General features: G+C 37.4%; 1 protein-coding gene and 1 pseudogene across 6 annotated transcripts; one reads left to right on the top strand and one right to left on the bottom strand.

The window, feature by feature from the left end:
- Positions 1-2,275: 2,275 nt before the first annotated feature.
- On the top strand, positions 2,276-3,473 carry LOC110924862 (annotated as a pseudogene).
- Positions 3,474-3,853: 380 nt separating this feature from the next.
- LOC110925371 (probable helicase CHR10) lies at positions 3,854-11,374 on the bottom strand. 6 transcript variants are annotated; one of them, XR_004887309.1, is made up of 9 exons: positions 11,147-11,374; positions 10,566-10,689; positions 10,093-10,238; positions 9,841-10,005; positions 9,569-9,642; positions 9,043-9,113; positions 8,770-8,922; positions 8,443-8,509; positions 3,854-4,602 (listed from the first exon to the last, which is right to left on the bottom strand). XR_004887309.1 is itself a non-coding variant. In XM_022169329.2 (4 exons), the coding sequence occupies exons 2-4, from the start codon at positions 10,199-10,201 to the stop codon at positions 4,520-4,522; spliced, it is 357 nt and encodes a 118-aa protein (XP_022025021.1). In that variant the 5' UTR covers positions 10,202-10,238; positions 10,566-11,016; the 3' UTR covers positions 3,855-4,519. The 6 variants fall into 6 exon arrangements, 2 of the variants coding, with proteins under 2 accessions (XP_022025021.1, XP_022025022.1); XR_004887307.1 differs by having other exon boundaries at positions 9,841-10,002; XR_004887308.1 differs by lacking the exon at positions 11,147-11,374 and having other exon boundaries at positions 10,566-11,022.
- Positions 11,375-15,767: the final 4,393 nt, after the last annotated feature.

The raw sequence follows: 15,767 nt of genomic DNA, 5'->3' as shown, positions 1-15,767 counted from the left end.
TAGGTCATTTTTTATAATTTAAATCTACCAACCTTCAACGATTTGGAAGTTTCGAAATTTCGGAATGAAGATCCAATTTCTATTGAAGTTGATACGGTTATAATTGATTGTTTAGAGGCTTTAACACATATAGCTTGGCCATATTAAGAAGGGCTTAACACGTTGGTTTCAGGATCCAAACAAATAAAAGCGTCGAATAGTTTGATTTTGATGTTAGCCGGATATTTTCGGGATTGTCGGAGTTAATTACGGATCAAATTAATCAGTTACAAGTTGTGATTACTCGTAAAGTATAATTGGAAAGGTTCTCGGAATTTATTCGTGGATTGAACCAGAAGAAACGAAGCATGGAAGTCGTACCAAAAATGGACTCGTTGGACTTCTTGTTTTGTCACCAGAAGTTAAATATCAGAACCGGAGAACGGAACCTGGAAGGCTGAATCATGATTGTATGTTTGGGTATAATAGAAATAATAATAAATCTTTTAATATGAATGGAACAAATTTAATACACAAATGGTCCTTGGTTTGAAATTAAGTTAATTACACAAATGGTCCCTGTAGTTAAAAAAGGGTATTTTAATCATTCTACTAAAATTTAACAGAAAAATTAACAGATGTCAATGCTAATACCCAAAGTCATTACAAATGGGTAATCATAAGCCTCAAACCTGTTAAAAAAGTTAGTACTTAAAGATGAAACTAGTAATAAACCATCGGGTCCATCTGTGTAATTAACTCTAGAATTTAAATGACAAAAGGTCGTTGCTAAAGATTTAATAAAATCTTTAAAAACAACACCTTAGTGACAAACTGCCTTCGGTAAATAATTGATAAGTTTTTCATAACCAACTCTTTAGCGACAACAAGTTGTCGCTAAACTTTCACAAGCTTTTTCATAATTTTTAGCGACGATAATTCGTCGAGAAAGTAATGTTTAATATTTAATTTTGAATTATTTTTAAGTTTCATTTTTATTTCCAACGACGCTTTAGCGGCGAGATATCGTCGCTAAAGCGATCTATCTCGACAAGGCTATCCCAACGACTTGTTTGAGCTATAGTGACGTAGCTGTTAGAGCATACTTTTCTTGACGATTTGTCATCTCGACAGGTTGGCACGATGATAAGTCGTCGGGAAAAGTCGACGTGATAGAGAAGATTTCTTGTAGTGTATTTTTTTTAAGTTAAAATAAACTATAGCAGTTCCAATACTCAAATTTTACTTTTTTTTGAACAACAAAGAATCTTACGTGTAAACCCACCCTGCTCTAGGCTATGTCCAAGGTCGATTCCTCAACTACCATGAGACCGTGCCCCCTGATGCGCGGGAACCGGATGGAATCCGTAAATCCTCTCCCCTCGTCAGGCGTTTGAACATGAGATTAAAGCCAAGATTCGCCCCTTCACCTAGATGTCCCTCGAAAATGACTCAAGCTAACGGGTCAAGGTTAACTACTATAAAAATTCACAAAGCCCTTTAACTGCATGATAATGGTTACAGTTACAAACACACAGTTGAGGCCGAAGTATATAGCCGACTAGTCTGATAACTACCAAATTAACTTATAAGCATGGAAAAAAGTTATTAATTTACTTGTGATTTAGAACTTATAAAATGTCCAAACCTTTTGTTTAGCTTTTCTAATCTTACTCTTTAGCCTCGGAATTTTGATATAATTAAGGAAATAAAATTATGATTTATTGATTTACATGTTCATTATCAAGTATGTCCAACCCATATTACTTCATTCAAAACTATCATATTAACAACCTAAATATATACATGAAGAAGTTAACATCAATGACGATTACCTCAAAGATTCTCTCACCTGTGAGAGATCTAAAGATGACAGAAATAATAATTATAGGGTAAAGGGGGAGATGGAAAATTTTGGGGGGAAATGGAAATTTTAGAGAAACAATAGTGAGGGAAAATTGGGGGGTCGTTTTCCAGCATTGTGTGGAGAGTTTGATTTTGTATGGGGGAAGTTTTTTTTTTTTTTTTCAACGGCAAGGAACGATGTGTCAATTACCGTGATACCGGGCGTTGTGGACAAGGTCGACTACTCGACTACCGTCTATAAAATAATACACATGGGACCACCAAAATTTATTAATTAAAAGAGTTATTAATTAATCGATAAATTAATAATTATTAATTTAAATATTAATTAATATTTTATTAATTTATAGTAGAATACTTAGTTTACAAACACCTTTCAAGCTTCCACTTAATTATTGTATACAATGCATATATATCAAATGAACGGCCCAATTTGAAAGAAACCTTCAATCTCCCACCTTATTATGCTTCTTGTGTTCAATGTATCACTTTATGGACATTAAAAATATTTTCTATATAAATACAAGATCAAAATAGGTTAACACAAACAAATCATACACACAACATGGCTTCCCATCTTAAAGGTGTGAAAAAAACAACAATGACAGACGAGATTCGAAGAGCATTATGCAAGCACAACAAGGATAATCCAAGTCTCACTCAAAAGCAATTGCAAGAATGGGTTCATAGTAACTATGGTTTGCATGTGAGTCAAGGGACAACATCGAATACAGTTAAGCGGTCTTTAGAGTATCTCTCACTTGCTCCCGAAAGAGGCGATGTTAAGCGACACAAACCGGCAAAATTTCCTGACCTAGAAAAATCTCTCTATGAATGGATTCTTCAATATCAAGAACATGTGAATATGACAGGTGAACTAATCATCGAGAAGGCGAAAAAGTTCATGAAAGATATGTATCCAGTGGATACTCCAGACTTTACTTTTTCCATTGGTTGGATTGGAAAGTTCAAAGCAAGATATGCTATATATAAGGAATTATTAATTTATATTTTATATGGGGTCTAAAGAAATTATCAAAAATGTAATATGTTATAATTTTAGCGAATTATTAATTTAGCACCCTATCCCCGAGTCGGGACTGGCAAAAAATATTATCTTAGAGAGTTTATTAAATAATCGAGTATTAATTTATCGAGTTTCTACTGTATGATTTATTGATTTACATGTTCATTATCAAGTATGTCCAACCCATATTACTTCATTCAAAACTATCATATTAACAACCTAAATATATACATGAAGAAGTTAACATCAACGACGATTACCTCAAAGATTCTCTCACCTGTGAGAGATCTAAAGATGACAGAAATAATAATTATAGGGTAAAGGGGGAGATGGAAAATTTTGGGGGAAATGGAAATTTTAGAGAAACAATAGTAAGGGAAAATTGGGGGGTCGTTTTCCAGCATTGTGGGGAGAGTTTGATTTTGTATGGGGGAAGTTTTTTTTTTCTAACGGCAAGGAATGACGTGTCAATTACCGTGACACCAGGCGCTATGGCTAAGGTCGACTACTCGACTGCCGCCAACCTCTTGACGTACTCTCCCAAGTGCGTGGAAATCCGACCTCCACCCGCCCGAAGACACGACAGTGCAATAATCGGTAAAACCTCGCCTTCCATCCAAGACGCACCACCGCCACCCGTATTCGCCCTTCGCCCTTCACCTGAATGCCGCAGAAAATAATGAGGAGAGTGGGAGTCAAACCTGGGTCACCAAAAACACCAAATATTTTTCCAACCACTCCACCACTACCTCGTCGTATAAGGAAGTTGTTTTTTTACTTTTAAGGTGATTTGTATCTAACTGTTATATTAATAGTTTAAAATAAAAGAGTAATTATATTCATTCATCGTTAGATAGCATACCATTCATGTATCTATATTTGTCTAGTGGGAAACCCGCACGTTGCCACGGGGTCGACAATTTACACCATTGTTCACATTTTCCGTTGTTTTATCAATCGTTATGAATGAGTTGAAAGGATTAGTAATAGCATGAGTATTAATCTCGTAGAAATCAAATCAGAGATACGTTTCATGTTTTCACCTAATACACTCTTTTATTTAGTAATAAAAACAACATATTTATTTATGAAAATATGTAAGAACTAAGAAGTTAACGCAAATAACAAAATGAGCATTGACAGTTTACTTATGAGAAATACATAAAGCTAAAAGATGTATTTGGGTTGATGGTCTTGTTTAGGCCTGGCAAACTGGTTGGTTCGGGTCATGGGTCAAAATGGGTTAGAGTCAAAACAGGTCAATTACAAAAAAAGGCTTGTTTTGGTTCAGGTTGGAACGGGTTCGGGTTGAAACGGGTCCAGGTCAGAACGGGTTTCGAGTCGGGTTGGTTAACTCCATTATCCAAAACTATCCAAACACGTCCAAGACCATCACTCACCTGCTGGAAGTACCAATAATGATTGACCCATGTTTCTTAAATACCATCTTTAAGTTTGCAGGATCTACTAAACTTGTTACTGAGCGGATCCCATCATCAATAGAAGTTGTAAGAACTTTTTTCGAGTTGCAATGTTCCTGGGCGGATACCATCTTTTAGTTTTCTGGTCAACATCTTAGTTTTGATTGGAATGATCTCGCCTTTAAATCTTCGAGTTGCAAGTGCAACGACAACCTTCCTATGGTAGTCAAGTGTAGCTTGATTTTGTTCGTGCCTCATTTTGCAAAAATGATATGCAATATTTGATCAACCCTATTGGAAGAAGACGATCTGAAACGAAACCAAAAAAACCGATTAAAACAAAATAAAAAATCAAAACTGAACCGAAACAAAACCGAATAAACCAACCAAACATAAACAAAAACCCGAAATCGAAACCGAAAAAACCGACCAAACCGAAACAAACAAAAAAAAACGAAACCGAACCGAAACTCGTCCCGTGCGGGAACTCGTGTCGGCCTAAAACCCGTTGCGATCTGAAACTCGTCCCGTGCGAAAACCCGTGTTGGGCCGCAACCATGTTAGGTCAGATTTTGTTGGAATGAAAACACTTGTTATCCTAATTCGTTAATTTTTCGGTGAGTAGTTACTAACTAAGGTGTCAAATATGATTATAAGACTTATATTGTTTCAGTGATAGTATAAATGTCAAATAGGAGGTGTTATGATTGCAAACTTGGCCTCCTTCATTCATCTATCAATAATATATATACAAGAGATCATATCTCCTATTCTAATCAAGAGATCTACAATATTATTGACATAAATACATTCCATATTTATCTATAATCTATTACACCCCCGCAGTCGAAGCAAGAGGTGGCCGAATGTTGAGACTGGACCGAAAATCATCAAACAAAAGTCGAGGCAAGCCTTTAGTAAAGATATCTGCAATTTGAAACCTGGATGGAACATGCAATACGCGAACCTGTCCGCGTTGAACGAGCTCTCGCACAAAATGAATATCCAATTCAATATGTTTAGTACGTTGATGCTGAACTGGATTGCCCGATAGATACACAGCACTAATATTTCTAGCCATTGCCCGATAGATACACAGCACTAATATTTCTATTGAATTCAATATGTTTAGTACGTTGATGCTGAACTGGAGGGGAGAGTAGTGGGCCGATGGGAGTGGTATTAGCTGGGCCGTTGGGGGTGGACGGTTGGGGGCTAAGGAGGTTAGGCTGTTGTGGACTAGGAGGGATATTGGGGAATGGGGATGCTGAAGTGGTGGGCCACAACAGCGGATGAAGAGGTGCATCCAGGAAATCATAGGGCCGTGGGCCCGATGACGGTTTGTTTGTGAATGGAAAAGTGCTCTCGTCAAATATTACATGACGACTTATGATTATTTTATTAGTGGCTAAGTCAAGGCACTTGTAGCCATGATGATTGGGAGGATACCCGAGAAAGACACAAGGCAAAGAGCGATAATCCAATTTATGGATAGTGGTAGAGGGAATTAGCGGGAAACATAGGCACCCAAAAATTCGAAGATGATCATATGTTGGGCGAGTAAGATATAGACGTTGAGTTGGGGAGTGATTTTTAAGAAGTTTGCTAGGTAAGATATTTAAAAGGTATGTGGCAACGTCCAAGGCGTGATGCCAATATGTGTTCGGAAGAGACGCTTGGGCTAAGAGAGTGCGAATGAGATTATTAATGGTGCGTATTTTACGTTCCGCTTTACCATTTTGAGAAGAGGTATGAGGACACGAGAACCGAAATTTCATGCCATTTTGATTACAAAAATGTTGAAACGAAGAGTTTGCATATTCACGTCCGTTATCACATTGAAATTGTTTAATATTAAGATGAAATTGAGTAGCAATAAATTTTGCAAAGATGGAGAACGTAGAAAAAACTTGAGATTTGTGAGAAAGAGGGTAGGTCCAAAGAAAATTACTGTAATCATCAAGAAACAAAATATAGTAACGGTGACCCCCACTACTGAGGATAGGGGAGGTCCATAGATCACTGTGAACAATATCAAATGGCATAAACGTATTATTATAAGAATCAACAAAAGGTAGTCTAACTTGTTTCCCAAAAACACATGACTGACAAAACTTTGGTTTGACCGTACTACAATTAATAAATTGAGATTGTTTTAAAGAATGAAGCAAATTTGATCCTGGGTGCCCGAGACGTTGATGCCATATATCTTGAGAGATGGTTGCAAAAGTGGATGGTGTAGTGAACTTGGTAATATGTGCAGGATCAAGTGTGTAGAGATCCCCCGGACTATTGCATCGTAGGATAGGGGTCCGGGTCTTGAGGTCCTTCACAATAAAACCAGACGGATCAAATTCAATAGAAACACGATTGTCAGTTGTAAAACGACGAACGGAAATCAAGTTTTTAATTAAAGAAGGAGCATATAAAACTTGATTTAATTTAAATGGTGGGAAGGGTGGTTTAAGTATTTGGTTGCCATGTCCAAGAACCGGAATGGTTTTGCCATTACCCACGAGAATATTTTTAAAAATGCCATTATTAAAAAAAGAGGAGAAATTGTCAGGGAGAGGGGTCATATTAGTGGTCGCACCTGTATCCATAGTGTAGATCGGTTGATCAACTTCAGTCGGGGCGTAGCTTGCTGCATAAGATTGGGCCGGTCGTGAACCAAGTATACCAGCCGAATTTGAAGGGGCCCGCTGTGGTGCTGTAGGATAAGGACATGGGGGCATAGTGGGCTAGGGAGCCCAAGGTGAAAAGGCAGAAGGTGGATTGGGCCATGAGTTGAAATTGAAATGCCAAGCAGAATACCCAATAGGAGCCGAGGCCTGTTGTGAAGAGCTGCCTCGTCCCCGACCCGCAGAGCTACCCCGTCCACGGCCACGGCCGCGCCCACGGCCTCTTCCACGCGACGACTGATCCCGGTTGGAGTCTGACCGGTTGTCATAGCGTCCCGATGGCTGCCGGGAGTCAAACGTTTCAGATGAGGGCGACGCACGAACATCGGTAGAGGCGACTAGAGCTGTGCCGGCGGCCTGTGCCGCGTTGCGGACCTGATTGGTTCTTCGTGATTCAGCCATGCAAAGTCTAGAGCGGGTCTCGTAGAAGTCTGGTAGAGGACTGGTTTGTTGAATAATCGTAGCCGTACTCTCGTACTGTTCCGTAAGCCCCATGAGAAGTTGTAATACCAACTGTTCTTCAGTGATAGGAGAACCAACATTAGTGAGTTGGTCATATATGACTTTGAGAGCTTGACAGTAGGCAGACATCGAAGAAAATTGATCAAGCCGAGTGTTGGCGAACTTGTTATTAAGATCAATGGTACGCGTGGCTTTATTGTCTTGAAAAATATTCGCCAAAGCCGTCCACGCAGCATGTGCATTAGTGTTGGGTTTCAGAATGGTATGAAGTAGGTCAGTGGAAATCGTCCCATAAATCCATTGTAAAACAATGGAATCAAGGCGTTCCCATGACGGAGAAGACGAAGAAGACGGAGGCTTGTCTTTGGCTTGATCCTTGTCAGCAGAAGACGATGTTTCAGCAGGCTTTTTCGGCAGAAGATGATCATAAACATCATAGGAGATGCAGTGAATCTTGAATAGTTCGGACCAAGCAGTGTAATGGCCGTTTTCAATGTCAAGGGTGATAGGGATGAGGGCTTTGATGTTAGTTACAGTGACCGCAGGATGAATTGAAGCAGCCATAGTAAAAGAACGATGATGAAGGAGGGCAAAAACAGAAAAGAAAAGTTGCGCAGGGGAGGGGGGCGACGAAGGTAGGATCGAATTAGGGTTAATGGTTTGATACCATGTTATGATTGCAAACTTGGCCTCCTTCATTCATCTATCAATAATATATATACAAGAGATCATATCTCCTATTCTAATCAAGAGATCTACAATATTATTGACATAAATACATTCCATATTTATCTATAATCTATTAGGAGGTTCTACTTACTGAAAAAAAAAATACACTTTGGATGAATTTTGACCACCTTGCCCATTTCGTTTTAAGAAAATTGTTTTTATTTTCCTCTTTCGACCCGTTAGAGATTAAAAAAAAGACTTATATCGGCTCATTCATAAGTAAATGGGTGAACACTTTGACTTTTAATGTTACGCTATATAACTATATGAAAGTTACCTTGTTCGAAAGGGCAACGGGAAGGGTCTTCACCAAAATATAAGGCCAATCTATCAGCACTTTTACCCTGCAACAGAAACACTTAAATGAAATAACCCGAAAGGCAACTTTCTTACAATGAAGGGAAAGTCATACGTAAAAGGAACTTAATTTTACTCGGTTTCTATTTTAGGGAACATTATTATCAAAATCAACAGTTAAGAGCCTGTTTTATAACCTTATAATAGAATGAGGGCCCCAAAATGGAAATGAAATAGAAATTGTACAAGCATATTCCTTACATGTCGAATTTGTCCTAAAATAGTAGAAAAATTTATTGAGATTTACCACAACGGTATAGATATTTGTAGCACTTGTCACTTCCGCCTCAGCGTGGCTTTTTGGCTTCTACCCTTTACCAAGTTACAGTAATGACTAATGAAGCCACTTTATCATGACCGTATTTAATGGCTTCTAAAAAAGGCGTGTCCGCAAAATTATCTGCGACGGTGAGTAGCAATAAATTAGTCGGGTGAATCTTAAACACGAGAAAATAAATTTGGCCACTAATGAAAGATGCAGCAAGATGTTCATGTCAACAACTTGTTAGCAAATACTCACCAGTAGAGGGGACAAACGGGCCAGTTGGGTAGTGCTCTCCCACAAACACTTTCTTTCCGGTTTTTAATACCCTATTTAATAAGATTACAAAAGCTATATAGTTACAGGTAACAATAATAAACAATTTGTGTTGTTTAATGCATTGCAAAAACAATTTGGCCAACTTGACTCGATCCGTTAGAAATAACAAAGCTCAAAAACAAGGCTCTGATGAGAAGTTCGATAAGTCCTATAACAAAAGGCCCTATTCTCGTAACCGCCACTGCCTTTACTACCACCACCATAAAAACATAGTGAGCAAGTGAGCCCATTGAGCCATTTTGACCTTTGTTCATTTTTGGTAAAACCCACTATAACCCGAACCCAATCAATTTTTTTTGGAAGAACCTGTTTTGTCCCGTTACCCAAACCAGCCCGAGACTTATCCCAAACTATGTGTATTCAAACACAACACATTTTAAGGATGTAAACTTTGGGATTATGCAAGATATTTAAGTTACCTTTTCTACTTTCAAAATTGACTTACATGATGAGTTCGAATGAGCATCCCCTAAAAAGAGAAACTTTTTCAATGTATGACTTTTACAGAGTTTGAGATATCTGCTAAGAATGAAAATAGTATTTAGCGTACAGAGCATAACAATATATGCTATTCAGTATATATAACAGGATTCCAATGTACCATTAAGAAAAACATATAGACAACTATTTTATGCAATTTTGGTTTAAATCAATGACACACATCAATGATCTGATCCTGCAAATCATCGGTCTAAAATATACGATAACCAAACATACCCGACTTTTGAGCAGCAGAAAACGAAGCTTTCGACAAGCACTGTTCCAGTTCAGGAATAGAGATGCTGCTACGAGGCACTTTGCGTCTGGGATTATACGTTTGAAGCACAGCTAGAGCTACCCACTGATTAACATTACCATCTTTATTCTCCTCATCTTCACCTACTGCACAAACAGGCGTTTAAAAATTGAATGCGAACAAACACGCTAAACAACCGCATTGATCAAGAACTTAGAAGCTAAGAAGCTGACCAGTAATTTCTAAAAGATGGAGATCACCAAGATGAAGGTCCCCGAATTCAGAAGCGTGCTCATATGCTTCCGAAATTTGTGATGAAAGTCTAGCAAGTGCATCAAACATACCACCGTGGCCCCAAGTTCCAGAATCATCCACACAACTGCAACAGAACATATACAAATGAAGCAGCATGGTAACAAGACAGATATGAAAACAAAAGCAAGATATAATAGCCACTGATAATAGAGGTGAGCAGAAAACCAAAAAACTGAACCGAAAAAACCGATTTAACTGAACCGAAAAAACCCGAACTGCACAAAAATCTGAAAAAAAAACGAACTGAAGAAACCGAACCGGTGTTGCATTATGTGAAAACCGGAAAACCGAACCGAATAACCTAAATAGTCATTTTTTACGTGTTTATTATATATTGATGATATAGGGATTATTAGTTTTTTTCTTAAATTTTAAGTATTTATAATAAAACCTGTCGTCGATGTTGAGCGATGAATGAATGGAGGATTGCCGGTTTAAGGTGGCTGGCCGGAGGCAGGTCTCCTATCTCCATTGTCTCTCGCTTTGTCGTTCTCCCTCCCAATATAAATCATGGTCTATAAATCAGTAAATCACAAGATTAATATCATAATACGAAGATACATCAAACAAATTCTCAACTTCAACCTGAAATATGAGTACGAATTTGTTTACAGCTAAACATATTCTCATAAATTTAAAAGCACAGAAAACTGTCACTGCTCCTATTAAGCAAGTGTAGATTAATAATAGTGGGAGCGGGAGGAGGCGGTCGACCCCCCGAACTTTTCGCGACCTCAAACTTTGTGACCATAAAACTTGCTCTAATTTCTGGTTCCATTATGCAAAACACTAAACACAGATAAACTAAAATTCCATGACAATAGAACCCGCTTTTCATCCAAGAACACCTAATAAAACCAAACCAAACATAACAGATCGGAAACCAAAATCAAAGCATAACAAGTCGATTCAGAATTAGATGGGAACCCTAAATCGGCCTTTGACAATCGAATGGAAACAAATCGGACTTACCTTCAAACAAACAGAATAATCGGTTTCGATTGTAAGCAAATCGGACCTTGAATCGGCCTTCGAATCTTTGAATTTGTGTGGAACAATAGTGTATTTGTGTGGTGGGCTGCAAAGGAATGAAATGCGTAAAATGCGAATTGTACCGTCCATTATAATCAACACTATGGCAGTTATAGCCATAAACAAAGAAACTGAAGAGGTGGTATAACAGACAATGAATGCGGCATTCAATCCTGTTGCAAAATCTCAGTTTTAGCCCCAAGGCGTCTTAAAAATAAATCCAGATCTCTATTGTACTGGCTTGCACACTCTTGTATATCATGCTTCAAAAGTTGTACTTGTAGTAAAATTACCATCTTGTCCATCACTTCTCCTTTTTAATATAGTATAGTATAGATAATAAATAAAAATGTGTTTGGACATTTGGTATATCATAGTGGAACCTCAAGATGATTTTGAAAGGAATGCATAAACTCACTAGAATATTTAGAGTAAAATGCTCGGATAGTACTGATGGTTTTGTAAAATAACACTTATAGTCCCAAACTTTTGGAAATTACACTGATGCCCCTTGTGGTTTGACGATTGTTACTCGGATAATCCCTGGAGTGGAGGTCCGTTAGTTTTCTCCGTTAAGTCCATCTGAAATTACTTATTTACCCCTCCCTTTAAAAAAACAAATATGGATTATTAAAAGTGTGGGCCCACCTTATTTACCCCTCGCTTATAAACAACCGGCCACCCACATCCGCTGCCACCCACACCCACACCCATTGTAACACCTCGTAAAATCATGTCCAGTACAATGGTGACACGTGTCATAATCCCTGATTGTGATTAAAAATATCTTGAGGGACTAAAACTGTCAAGCAGTGCAAAGATGTAATTAGAAGGACTAAAAGCATCAACATGCCAAACTTGTGCCTCTGAATGACTTAATATAATGTTCGTATTCGTTATTGAATAAATTGTCGGACACCAAAAGTCGTTGTGCTTAAAAATCAAAAGTTACAAAACACAGGGGTTAAAAGTGTCAACATGTTAATTTTTACCTCTGAGTGACCTTTTAACGTTCCCGAAGCTTTTTAGTATATTATTAAACCTTCTTGTAAATCAGATGAAGATTTATTAAAGATCCGATTCAAAATTATGATGTAAATTGAAGTTTCCAAGAATAGGGGTTAAAAGTGTAAATATCACAATTCTTCATTCGGGAGCCATTTACAATGTGTCCATGACTTACAAATGCATGGCTACATTCCCTAGGACAACCCAGACCTGATTACATTGACCATGCATGCTGAAAAGTCAGTTATTTGCGTTCAGAAAGTGCAGGGGCTAATCATGCAAACAAACAAAGGAACTTTAAAACATGGCATCTCGCGTGGCGCGCCAGGGTTGCCCTGGTCTGGCGCGTGGCGCGACAGGTAGGGTTTTCCAGCCAGACTGCCAGCTGCCCAGCTCTGCAACCTGCAATCTTTGGAAGATCTTTGCAACCTGTTTTTGAATCCAACAGCAAGTTTAAATGTTTTGGGAAACCACTATACACTTGTTAGCATCATAAACCACCTGAGGACACATGGAATTATCTCAATTCACCCCCATTCACTATAAATAGGCGCCTTAGTTGCTCATTGTTCTTGCACATTCAAAACAAATTTACAAGCAAACACTCAACTGAGTTCTCTGGAGCAACCTGGTCTTTAAGGAGGCTCTATTAGTTCAAATTTTCGTGCTAAGAACTCTTGTAAGTGCTCTTAGCTTCTGTAATTAAGGTTTTATTAGTTTAACAACTGAAAGTCAAAGTTAGCGTAATTCTGCTTTGACTTTGTGATTAATCACAAACGGTCCAACCATTATTCGAATTGAAAGTGTCTATGAGTTGGTAATTATGTAGGTAATAAACCCTTAAAAGGGCACCTACTGATTTTCACTCTAACTTGGTCAATTGTCGGGTCAAACTTATTAATAAAAAGTCAACAGAATCTCTTTTTGCAAATAAATTCTTAACTAGCAATGCAGATGTTATGAAACATGTTTAAACACTAAAATAACTTGGTAAATAATATAAGAACATGTTTAGGCATGTTCAACCCAACAATTCTGAGTTTAGGCTCGGTTCGCAACCGAAGGTCGCAAAAGTAGACTTTTGCTTAGACTTTCAGTTCTGACCCGATTTAGCTTAGTTTAGATATGCCTTAGGGTTCCATTAGAACCATATTACATGTTAGTATAACCCTCTGAGATTATACAATATGGTTCCTTTGTAATCCGAATCATTTGCATGTTTCCGTTAATTGCTTAAAAGTTGACCATTATGCCCTTTTGATATAAAAACGAGATTTTTGAAATTGTGAGAGGACAAAAACCTTTATTACTGATTAATAAGCATGTCCTAAAAATTTTACATTAGTTTGTGGTCTAAATTAGGAGTTATGCTCGATATCGCAAATTGAAGGATTTTTATTATTTAAATGGCATTTTTAGTATATATCACATCCAATCCAATTTTTGTCACCAAACTTTATACCCACTGATGTAATATAATATTTAGGGATTTTTGGAAATTTTTGTTAAATTTTAAACTAATCATGACATAGAGTTCTCGCATAGACTCGGTAATTGGCGATTATGCCCTTTTTGCTAATAAAATAAGTTTTGCACATCCTTTGCATATCAAACCTTTTTCTACTAATTTTATATATTAAATAAGTTATTTTAAACAGTAAAGGCTGATCAAAATCTCTGATTTCCTTAATCAACCCAAATATCGTCAAATACCGACTTTTATGCGATTTAGGCGCATAGTATGGTTTAAAACCATATTTGGCACCTAAGGCTTGTTACCTACTGATGTTATGAATAAATTTTTATACTTTAATAGTAAGTAAAAGTTTGAACTCAGATTTCCAAATTAGACCCTTGAAGCTTATGTGAAATGACCAAAATGCCCCTGCGGTGCATGGTTTGGCCGTAAATGATAAATTTCACATATGTATGATATCTTACTGATATAACTAAAATAAATATTTTTACTGATCATTTTAGACCAGAACCTCATATTACTATTTAACCTCTTTTATAATCTTTAAAATGACCAAAATATCCCTACGGGGCTTAAATTGATTTTAAATTCGTTTTGGGCATAATGGAAGGTATCCTACTGATATCATAACACAATTTTAAGCATACTAACTTAGGGAACCTGTTCATGACTCATTTGGTTACCCGTTATGCATTTTTCGCGTTCGGTACGGTTTATGTAACTAGTTTGCATGAATTAACCGAAACGGGTCAAACCTTATCATTTTACTTCAAAATCCAGAATGTATTTAGTTTAACCATTATATACAAGTCTTCATACTTGTCGGGTCTAAATCAAATTCTAATCCGGTCTTCGCTTAATCTTGCGTTTTGAACCATAAACCTTTCATTAAAACTGACCGGTCTAAGTTTAAACTTAAGTAAGACCCGTTAGGAATCTAATAGGTTATTAAAACCTTCGTTCCAGATTTAGGAGACCAGTAAAAGCTACCGTACTTGCTGCTTTGTTATACGGCTGGGATTAAAATTTATATTTTAGCTCAGGTAAATACTTTAAACTTATTTTCCCTTATACGGGCTTGGGGTACGGTATTTAATAATACCGCTTGGTCGGGTATTGAATCTTTAATCAAATAATGGTTAGATCATTGAGATAACCCGTTTAATCTGTTTTGTTTGTTTTAAGCCTTTGGGGGGTTAATGACCATGTCCTGGATATCCTCGGCTCATTCATTGAAATGGCCACGACTTAAGCACGGGGTGTAGGCATACACCTGCCGGTGCGTATGTAAAAAGATATACCCGCTTGTTGAGAATAACTCGCTGTGGGTTTATATTATGTGGTGTGTCTATTAATCTTTAACACGGTACTTCTAACCCGGGCTACTGAATGTACGACAAACATATAAATCTTTTACAAGATTATTCTAATAATTATCCCAAGTTATAAAAGAATATTTATGCCTTGTGCATTTAAATCAATTTTCTTAAATATTTTCAAAAGTGTCGGTTAATTTTACTTACTAGCGTAAACTGACGTATTTTCCAAAAAGGTTAAGTGCAGGTACTAAGCGAAATGGGCTGGCTACTCCTAGTATCAAATAAAGAGTCTTACAAGCTTTTGATGCTTAAATATGTTGAACAATATTTCTTTTTATTTTAGATCCGCCTGTGGATCCTTTTTACAATCCGTTGTGCAATACTTTATGTTACTTTCGAATCGGTTTTTAATATTATTACCTTTAGACTTCCGCTGTGCATTGAACTGTGATAAATCGACTATGATGATATCAACTACGTCACGATACTCCCCACCGGGCCCACCGGTAATACATGAAAATATCGGGGTGTGACAGGTTGATATCAGAGCCAACATTGAGTGAATTAAACACTAGCCTTTTGTGTTTAATCTCAATGAGACAGTTGCACATTCCTTGACTTCCGAGTCTAGGCAAATAACTTAGGACTAATCCTAATCTTTTATTTTGTCCTTTATTGTTTTCCTTTGTTGTTTCTTTTGTTTGATTTGACAGGAACAAGAAAATGCCACCACGTATCCGAGGAAGAGGCGGAGGCG

This window comes from Helianthus annuus, chromosome 17 (assembly GCF_002127325.2).
Source record: "Helianthus annuus cultivar XRQ/B chromosome 17, HanXRQr2.0-SUNRISE, whole genome shotgun sequence".
Lineage (NCBI taxonomy): Eukaryota > Viridiplantae > Streptophyta > Magnoliopsida > Asterales > Asteraceae > Helianthus > Helianthus annuus.
The sequence above is the reverse complement of the archived record's forward strand: the minus strand, read 5'-3'. Positions and strand labels throughout refer to the sequence as shown.